This window comes from Myripristis murdjan, chromosome 24, assembly GCF_902150065.1.
Source record: "Myripristis murdjan chromosome 24, fMyrMur1.1, whole genome shotgun sequence".
In the NCBI taxonomy this organism is placed as follows: domain Eukaryota; kingdom Metazoa; phylum Chordata; class Actinopteri; order Holocentriformes; family Holocentridae; genus Myripristis; species Myripristis murdjan.
In genome coordinates, this window is record NC_044003.1 from 29,715,090 (window position 1) to 29,725,916 (window position 10,827).

General features: G+C 40.5%; 1 protein-coding gene across 2 annotated transcripts in view; it reads right to left on the reverse strand.

Moving 5' to 3' along the window:
• Positions 1-5,474, reverse strand: part of nhsl1b (NHS-like 1b) — a 133,517-nt gene extending 128,043 nt beyond the window's left edge. The window contains exons 1-2 of one of the 2 annotated variants that reach the window (XM_030046941.1): positions 5,423-5,474; positions 4,244-4,547 (exon numbers count right to left, since the gene is read on the reverse strand). In XM_030046941.1, the coding sequence (XP_029902801.1) occupies positions 4,244-4,415 (172 nt within the window). In that variant the 5' untranslated portion in view covers positions 4,416-4,547; positions 5,423-5,474. Of the gene's footprint in view, positions 1-4,243; positions 4,762-5,422 lie in introns of those variants that run through there. The other variant, XM_030046940.1, reaches the window with a different exon arrangement.
• Between the last annotated feature and the right edge of the window lie 5,353 nt (positions 5,475-10,827).

Consider the following 10,827-nt stretch of genomic DNA (forward strand, 5'->3'; position numbering starts at 1 on the left):
ATATACAGTAAACTTTACTGAGTTAAGGAGGCTTGATTCGTTTGCTGAACATTTTGCAGATCTTTTGAGAAGGTTAGTCTGAACGTCTGGCAAATATTAAACACCAAGCCAATTTTACTCTGAACATCCAACAGGAAAGTCTACATTATCAGCAGCGTTGTAAGGGCCTGTATCTTTTGGACTGAAACATTGTTGTCTTGGCCCGTTCAGAACTGTCCAGCAATGCTCTGCACTGCACTCTGACTGCACTGTAATGCACTGTGGGCTGAGAGAGCACTTTTTAGCTGTGAGAGCACTGAAACCATAGTGATACTTTAAAAAAAAATAAATAAATTTCCTTCGACCTACACTCCTTTATTTAAATCTGTTGAACATTCAAGTAACAAACAATAAGTCAACTGTGCTTAAAAAAAAATCAACTGCAGTATCCAGAAGAGACAAGAGAAAAATATGGAAATAATATTCATGCTTATATATTAGAAAAAGAAACAAATATTTAACATTATCCGCGTGTCTCTGAGGTGCTTTGTTAAGCTGAAAGTGTTTCCTCCTTTAGTCTGAATACTAGGTATCTGGCATACTGGGTTTTGTGAATTTATCATTTTCCCCTGAGCATCCCCTGGAACACAAAATCCTTCCAAACACAACTCTGTATATCGTATGTATACTGCCCCCATCAGTTCCGGAAGAATATGTTATGACCCAGTGAAGGTTAAATCATATATCCAGTATCTACGGTGCCGCAGAAAAATAGGTACCATCATATTTTTGGACTATAGGTTCTTATAACATCCATTTTAAAAATTCATAAAATCTCTTTTTGGAATTTATGAATTTACTCAAATCAGTGAACCGATTTTCCCCTCACCCCTTGTTTAAAGTGAAATAAAAGCATTTTTCATTTTGATAAGGACCTCCTGAAGACCCTCAACGACCCCTGGGAGTGCCCAGACCACACTTTGAAAACCACTGCCTTAACATTATCTTTTTGCACATATACACTATACTTAACAAGACATTTTGAATAGTTTTCTATGTCATTTTGAATACCTAACAACAAATATGCAACCTTTAGTGGCAAATTCATGCAGTTCCTTTTTGTATTCATGAAGACCAATACATCACTGCAAAAAGTCAGTGATCTGAGTCTCTACTGAGTTTCTAGTGTCTTTTTAGTGAGTGTCTGAGTTTCTACTGAGTTCCCTTCTTGGTCCCAGCTGTCTCAGTGTTTTTAGTGGGTCAGGCCTCAGGGTGTGACAGTAGCAACCTATAAGCCAGCCACAGCTGAGGTGACCCCCAGTTAGCCTGCAGTGGAAACCCAAGCTAGCCAAACTAGACTTTGTTTAAACTCTTGACTCTGAGTGTCAGGTGTTCCCCTCTGAGGCTGGAGAGAGCGACCCTTGACCTCTGTCCTGGTACCCCACCATTCAGAAGAAATGGACTAACAGAGGGCACAAAACAAACACAGACACACACAGACACACACACAGACACACACACACACACACACACACGCACACACACAACCATACAGACATAAAGAGAACAGTCCACTTGCCTACCACCTCCATAAAATGCTGCTTCAGTCTATGGATAAGCAACATATTGCCATTTTATAGTCATCATGATCTAAGCCTAGATATCATCTGGGATTTTAGATGCAATTTTCTGAACTTATTAGAACTGTTGTAGTTGTTCTGTTATTTTCCTCTACCTGCTTGGTCCACCACAGTCAGATTACTAATGACTGTTTACCAAAAATTGTTTTTGTGTAATGTTGTGATAGCATCAACAGTCATCCTTTAAATATTGTCACAACATTGATATAGAGGTATTCTGTAAAAAATATTATATTTGATTTTGTCCATATTGCCCAGCCCTACTTCAATCTCCCCCCAGTCCTTCCATTGACTAAACAGTGAGACAGAGAAAGACAAAACAGAGAGACACAACACTCACACTAGCACCGCCCTTCTTTGAATGTCAGTCCCCCAGCAGTTTGGGGCCCCTCTAGCTGCCATGCTCTTGGCCCTCACCAGTAATGTGATCTGTATGAGCTGAGGTTAGAGCATTAATCCTGACCCACACTCACAGCAGTGGAACGTAACAGGCTGACCAGACACACTTAGCATTATAACATGATAACTACTCATTTATAAAATTACATTCCCTTGAGAAGTGAGCTTCTACTGTCTTGTAGCCAAGTTAACATGGGGATAAACAGTAGACTTCCACAGTGGACATGGGGTAGTCCACAGTGGGCAGGCAGTACTGGATCTGGCACTAAGCAGTGTTGTTTACCATGTTTTGAACCAGTGAGCTAAAGAAGGTGGTTAGGGCTGTAAAACACCAGGAGTAATGTGAGTTACTCATTAACTTTCATTCAAATAACCCACGTGAAATAACTCCATCAGCTGCTTTGCACCATGACACATTCAAATAGGCGCCTCCCTTCAGTAGGTGTGCCCCAAAAGACAGCTGTAATATACAAAGCCAGGTGTGTGCATGAGTGTTTGTGTGTGGGAAGACTTGCATAGTCAAGTATGTAAGTAAGTAAGTAAGTAAGTATGCAACTTTGCACTGTCAATGAATATGAAGACAGTGCTCCTGTACGCCCAGTGCCGCTGGCCTTGAGACTGCAAATGGCTACACAACACACCACATTCCTGTCTCCTGTCTCACATCTCGTCTTCAGCTGCCTGACTGACTTCTGAAGTAGAATAAACCTACACAGGAACTCCTGACCCCACCCAGAATATAGCAAAACCACAACAGGTAGGCCTACAGATAATACAGGAGTCATTAAGTAAGGTTGTCTCAGTTGCTCTGCACTATGTCAGAGCACAGGAGATAGGAGAAATATCTGCTGGCTGTCCCGAGTGAGTGAGTGTGTGTGTGTGTGTGTGTGTGTGTGTGTGTGTGTGTGTGTGTGTGTGTGTGTGTGTGTGTGTCCTATCCATTGCTCATCATACATCACATTCACTTGTGTCTGGCAACTGCCAACTGGCAAAAGAGAGAGAAGAGTCATAGCAAAAGCCAAGAGAGTAAAGAGGCAGGTAAAAAGATATGAAACAAGACAGCAAAGGGACAAAAGAGTGATGAGTCAGACCTCCTGTGTTGCAAGTGTAAACCCTCTTCAGCGGAATTTGGGCTCGTCTTCTGAATCCTACTTTGCAACACATTTTAGAGGCAAATTAGATAAACAATGGAGCCACAGAAGGAAGTCAACAGAGAATATGATCCCCTAACTATTTGCAAACGAAAGCACAAAGCAGCCTGTTAAATAGGAAGCAGTGGTTCAAAGTTGCTCTATCTGCCCATATCAAGCAGATATGAAACCAAAGAATGGCTTTCCTGAAGGTTCATAAATGACAAGCCTATCTAATAGCCCTTCATCTGTATGAGTCAAAGTCTGGGTCAATATGTAACTGTTGAGTGTGAGGCTACAGGAGGAGAAAACAAACAACCAAACAATACAAGTCAGCACTGCAGCAAAGGGAATTGATTTTCCATTGACTTTCAAGTTGACAAACTTCAATTACACACATATAAAAAGCACCAAGAAATGGAGAGGGCTGCGATGCCTCCCTGTGATTGCAATGTCCTTTGAAGCCCTTCACACAGATGGTCAATGCACAGGGGGGGGAAATCCATCATCTCTGACAGGACTCAACACGCTTATTAACATAAATCCGAATCCAAGACAAACATAGCCATGTGTTTAGGAGACACCGGTCACTCCCTCCACTTTCTTTCAACAATCTGTGACAGCCACCTTGGATCTGTCCAACAGCTCATCAAAACACTGACTGTTATGATACAACAGGCAAGACCCACAGTAATAGATCACCTAAACAATAATACCAAATCAGTAACTTCCAAAATGGAAAATAAATAAATAAATAAATAACAGAATTCTACTATTCCTCTGTTAAACAACTGTGCCTGCAGTACTCAACATTGATCTTATAAAGCCCTTTTTATCTCCCATTACATTACTATGCCTATAGTCTGTGGTACTCAATAGAGGCTTCATAATGCCTTTAGTGACTTCTATAGTATAACTTATTTATTCCTGTCGGAACCTGTAGCTTTGCTGTGATTCTGGAGACTGTCCTAAAATGCATTACAGCATATTGTTCTTTTTGGCAGGGGATAAGCTCTCACACTGTCTGTCTTTGGCATGGCAAGGCAGCTAGAACATAATTCACTGAAGTGTGAATCAAGTGCACTGCAAACTTACGGATTTTGATTTTCTTGGGATCGAACTTGCGGACTTCATTCTGCAGACTTTCCAGGCGTCCTTGAATCCTGCAGGATCTTCTGAACACCATCCCTGCCTCCATCTCTATCCCCAGGAATATGTCGCTGGCATGCCGAGAAAGGTCGGAAAGTTGGTGAATTATGTTGGTCATTACGTGACAGCTAACCTCGTCCAGAGATGAGAATAAAACGGGTTTTCGCAACTTGCGTCTCCCGGTTTCCTCCACCGGTGTCCAGCCATCCCTCGCCGATATCCTCCCAACACGCCGCGGCTCAATGGTCCTCTGGTGAAAGGGCATATTTATTTAATTGTAACCAGCTCCAGTGGGACAGAAAACACTTTTAATCACACTCACAACCCTAACGCGTTAAAACAAATCCAAGACGCAGTCCTGTTCTGCTGCTGGTATTGTTTGCGAGGCTGCATAATCCTTCCATCCCGCCATATTTTTTTGTTTTTCAAAGCATGGGAGTTTTTTGCTGTATACTGGAGAGACGTTGCCTCCCAAAGTCTATTCAAATCCAGCCAGAGAGAGTGCAGGCTGGGGAGAAAAGGAAAAAAAACTGAAGAAAAGTAGGGGAAAGTACAAGTTAAAACCCGGACAAAAGGACAACCACCTGTAGAAAGTGGACCCGGAGCCAGATATGCAGATATGTTGGAAGGGATGAAAGTTTACCTGCCTCCCTTAGCACACAGTGGAGTGGCTCATGGAAAACCAGGACTGGATTTCTCCTCTAATGTACGCTTACGTTTTTAACTCAGTGGAAATGGGTCCCAGGGTGGCTTCCCCGATAGGTTACGGAGTTTGAATTGGGTTTGAATTTCAAAGGGCGCAGCTTTTTCTGTCAAAAATGCCATTTTATTTTCACCGTGGAAGGGAACGACGTGAGAATAACTCACTGCACCCTCCCTCCTAATATAGCCTGACACTATGGCAGAATCTTATTATTAATTCGCATTTGGGGGTCCGTGAATTTAAAAAAAAAGTTTTGGAAATAATATTTGAAACCATTAAATGTTAGCTTATGCAGCGAGCCACGGAAGCTTGCGGTTAGCTTTGGTTTTTGTGGTTACTAAAGACGGTGTGACGGGACCATCAAAATAAAAAGACAGTAAATGCAAATGTTCGACAGTTATTTTCTTTTCAGGAATAATTACCCGATATTAGTGGCTGGGTTATTTTAATCCGCTGAAGTTTTTCAGAAATGGCGTTACTGAAGTGTTTGTTGTCTAATTGTTTTCCCTCAGCGCATTGATATTGCAGTGAGTCGTTACAAGATCACAGGTGTCTACTGTCTCAGTGGTGGCTTTGAATGTGACTCCGTGGACCAATCACAACGCCGGACCGGAACTATGTGTTTTATAATGGGTTGAGGGAGCAGCTGGCCACAGGGATAAAAGTAGGACGTGTCAATGAACGAGGTGGCTCATAGCCTTTAAAATAACGCTGGACGACAGATTTTCTCGACACTTGTGTCTGATTTATCATCGGTGTGTTTGTCCAAGGCATGCTTCTCCGGGGCCAGTGTCCACCATCCGGCAGCATTCCTGCTGCTCTTTGAATTCCTAAGAGCAAACTCCCGGCCCTGGTTTCCCAGTTCAGTAACACAATACAAGCCACAAGTTCAGTGCGAGATTGTTTTGAATTTAGTGGTTTACTCCTATGTCCAGCTGGCAAGCCGTGTCTGTGCCGGCCCTAATGTGCCCCCTGGTGTAGATGGAGGTGAACACAACAGTTTCAACGCTTCCGTGATGCCTGCCAGGATGCTGCCAGGAATTATGTTTATGTGATATTAAACACATTTCCTGTGAACTACCCTGTTGTTTGTGCAATCACCCCCACCCCCACCCCACTTCATTCCACAAATGACTAGAAGTTATCAAATTTCTGTTGTGCTATGTGGCTCTGTGTGGCAATGGCTGGAAGGTTACTTAGCAAGTGAGTGAAATGCATGCACACATGATACCAATACTGGTGCTTTTTTACATAGAAGCAGCTCCAAAATAAGACATTCATACTGATCTCAATAATACAAAATAAAAATATAATATGGAAAAAAAACACCCACAAAAGAAATATTAACCAATACTGTGACATAAAAAAGCAAGAATGTCTAAATCAAAAGTGGCATGACATAAAAGTGTGACAAAATACTTAAATAAAACATTTTACTTTGCTGTCGTGACTGGAGGTGTCTGTATTTTCATTCAGATTTGCCTTGTTCTCCACAATATGAAATGAATCCAGTCTTAATTTAAACAAGCCTGTTTAATTTAAGGCAAATAATAATCCCATCTATGCTAGAAAGTACTGTAAACTGAGTTTACTGACATACAAAAAATACTGCTTAAAAATGTAGTATCCTGACACGCACACAGACACACACACACAGACACACACAAATGCCATAAATTGCACCGTAAAGTTCCACTGATGCTCCATGGTTCACTTGTGATAGGTCCCTTACCTAATTTCTGTAAAAGGCATGCTTTCTTCATTAATTTCATACATTTTACATATATTATTCTTAACTCTGTCTCAGGCTGCCTATTGGGCCCACAGGGGTAGACCAAAGATTTATTTGTCTTATTTATTCATGTATTAAATCACATAGTATATAGAAAATCTATACAATAATCAATCTTTATGTGGGATTTTTAATGACTTTTATTTTGTAATTCAGTCCCAGTGTAGTTTTCCATGCAGATTTGGTCGTTTTGTATTTAGTGTCAGTTCTGCTTGAAGTGGTTTTGATAGTGGTTGTATTTTTAACAGCATAATCATATTGGCTCAGAGCAGGCATTTCTACATGTTTACAACACATGCAACATGAACGAGTCTTTTGTGTTGAGATATATTCATATGCATTTATTTATTTTGTATGAATTGGGGATGTTTTTGTTTTATCCCAACTCCAGTCTGTGTTTGCCGTCTGACTGTCTGACTCTGTTTACATGGGGATTTTGACTTTGTTTACATGGGGATTTAACTGAATGTCTTTCCTCTCAGAAATGTATCGTCTGATCTTTTCATCCAGAGACTGACAGGAACCGGGAAGCTGTTCACACAAAACAAATGAACACTGGCGCACACAAAATGCAGCTCTTTACAAAGCACAAGAAAAGTCTAGATAAAATCTTGGAGCAAAATGTGGACAGGCTTTAAAAAGACAGCAGAGGTGAGTTTTCTGTGCAGGACTCATTTCCTGCAGGTGACTTGTCCTTGAAACTGAGCCGGGACTTTTCCAGAAGCTTCCAGGCCTGCAAGTCCAATGTCCTGGATCAGGCTGGATTGGATTCAGCTGTGCCTGCAGGGCTGAGCTGCTCAGAGTCTCACTGAAGAGTCAGACCTGCATCTGATTCATTTATTTTCATTTTATTTCACATTTCACATTTAATATAAAGTTAAAATATTTCACAAACTTTTTTCACACACGCTAAACATGGAATAGTGCAAGAAATATATTTCTTGTAAAAGCTGGAGTTTTTTTTTATAAAGGGATGATTGACTAAAAGGTGCAGTTTTTCATCAAAATGGTTTTGATTGTTGTCACTGGGTGTGGAAATCATGCTGCTGAGAATCTGAAGTCATCTCTATGCGGTTGAATTTCTTGGGTCAAACAATCACATTTGCTGGCGAGGTAGGGGTGCGTAATCCAACTAAACAACAAATTTTTACATGACTGTAATGTGATGTGTTTATGTAATAATAACCACGTCTGTAATAAATTTAAATGACTTAGTTTTTGGTTTGAAGTGAAGGATTCGGGCCAGTTGGAGTGCAATTGTTTGACCTATGACTGACAGGTAGGTGAAACTGGTGTCATGGAAGAGCCAGGCCAAAATAAAAGCTCGCCCCACTTCTAATCGCAATGTATCTACTTAAAACTAACAGAATCAAAAAGCATCATACATTTAATCAAGGTAATTGGTAGAAGCAAGATTACTTTTACAATGAATATTTCATTGAATTACATTTTATTCAAAAAATAATAACATTTTTTTTATAACATCCATCCCTCATATAGATCTGATTATATAAACAGTGATTTTTGGTTCTTCCTTTAAGAGCCAATTGTATTTTGCTTTTCCCCTCAAACATCTAGTCAGTGCTGGGCTGACTGCAGCAGAGTATGCTTGGAAGGAACTTTTGGCTTGCTTTATAGTTAAATTGAATTAATATATCAAGTACTTGATTGTACATGGATTTCCAGTAGATGCTGGTTCTCTTTGGGTCTCTTTAATGTTCATGGCCACGTCCAGAGTCTCAGAGACCCTGTGAAAAAAATGAAGCATGAAATTCACTTTGAATCTTAAAGACTGACAACTCTTTGAGTGGCCTTTAGGGGCCGAAACCTTCTCAGTGATGTAGCCGCAGGTACTTTGCCATGAACAGCTGCTAAAAATACCTGCTGTCAGCTCACGAATTGGGTGTGGCCAGAGCTGCAGCATGCCTGAGATTTTCAACCTTTAGAGGGCAGTGCAGCAGAAATGGTCTGCCTAACGTGATTTAGGGTCGAGTCACTCTTTAAAGGTGCTCTGCTTCGTCTTTGGTTTAGTGAACCCAACAAAGCAGAGTGGCTATCTCAACTGTAGTTTCATCAGTGAGGTGCCGATGAATGCCAAAACACTCACTACACCAAGCATGAGACAGCGCACAAGTAGTGTGAATGAATACACTGTGAAGTTCCCTCTAACAACCTAAAACAAGCCAGTCCTCTATTCCTATTATTTATTAATTTATTTTACATGGTTTGTTCACGGCCCTTTTACACATAAATGGGCTATGAAGAGCCTTATTTTTCACAGACCTCCACCTTGGGGTTTGATCACCTTGTTGGTGTGTATGTTAAGTTGTGGGCTGAGCGTGAATGTTCATCCAGCTCTGGTCAGCACTCTGATGCACTGTGGTGGAGCACAGAGCCAGTAGTGCTACGGCTTGTTGCATTGTTTTCAGATACTGACTCATTTTTCCATCTATCTGTCGAGGAGCGGCAACATGTCAGTAATGCAATGACAACCCACTCCAGATTGCTTGCCCTGACCTCAGCCATGCCACCATGCACAAAATTACTACATCTAACCTACTAAATAAACTTAATAAAAATGTGCTGTTAGTAATGGTGGGGTTGGCCATGCAGCTCCATCCTCCACAGGCTGCAGTCATCAATATTTGCCACATTTTTCTATAATCACCGTAGCACAACCCCTACTGGTTCAAAGCGGTACTATGAGAGTCCCATGACGGCCTTTTATTTCTCTGTGCCATTCATGTAAGAACATCACAAGTTTCAAAAAGCTGTCAACTATCTTGGGGGGTTATTTGTGATAGAAACATACTAAAACGTCATGAAGGATGGTCATTAATTCATTTTATTAGACCAAAGTTTGGATACAACAAGCGCCACAATTTAAACACTTAGGCAGTGGATCACACACTCAGGTGTGTGACCAGCAGTCAGGATTCAAAATTTAAATCCTTAAAAAGTAGCCATCCTAAACTTTCTCCGATTTCAAGAAGACACTGAATCAAGAAAATCCCAGAGTTTACTTTATTACCCATTTACAGTATTAATAGTTTGAAAAGAAAATCAAGTCAACATGTCTGATTAACTTAAAGGCATGAAGGCAGTTCTTGTCAGGCCAGGGACTGTGGGAATTCCAGGGTCTTGTAATAGGTTTCATCCTCTGGCATAAAAATAAATAAATAAATAAATAAAAAAAAAATATCATGACAGAACTAAATGTCAGCTTTTCCAAATCCAGATGAGGTTTTCTTGTTATTTATGTAATATAACTGGCTCCTTTTAAATTCACCATCCTGAGTCAATAAGAAATGTCTTTTCTCTATGTTGAGTCCAAGTGACAAATGGATTGAAGCCAACCAGCTCCCAAAAGTTGACATACTGTATTTCAGTTTTTTTCTTGTTTGGTGGCAAAAAGCTGTGCATTTGTTTTACAGTCTGTTGGTGTATCAACAGAAAAATAGACCAACTGTACCTACACACCAGTGGCTGTGAATGTTTGCCCTCTTAACTATAATTTACCCACATTTTACATTGCAGTCAACTGTTTTGCAAATCATTGAGGGGTACTAAAGATTTTACAACATGTAATCACAGTCCTTTAAATTTCAATTATGAATTTTTGGTTGAAATAGCCACGTTTTAAAGCAAACATTTCCCTGGGGACTATTTTCCTTGGCAGAGAGACCATGTCACTGCACCCAATCAAAAGTCACCAAAACACAACAGTTCTGCTGCTTTTAGGAAAACTAATTTGGACTTTATTACGATGATGGAATACTGCTGTGAAGAAAGTTTGAAATCTGTGAAAGTTCATTTTCATATCATAGTGGAATGAATGGAAACCAATGGCTGCATAAAAGGGAGAAAAAATAATATGGGAGTTCTAAAATATGACTGTTTGTGTCCAGGAGATTAGTAGAAACATTTAGAGTATACGTTTTCATATTACACTACACATGCAAAATCAATGGTGTGGTCCTTTAAGATACCAGGTGCAGATACTGTGGAAGAGCTGACACAGCCGCCCTCCTGACC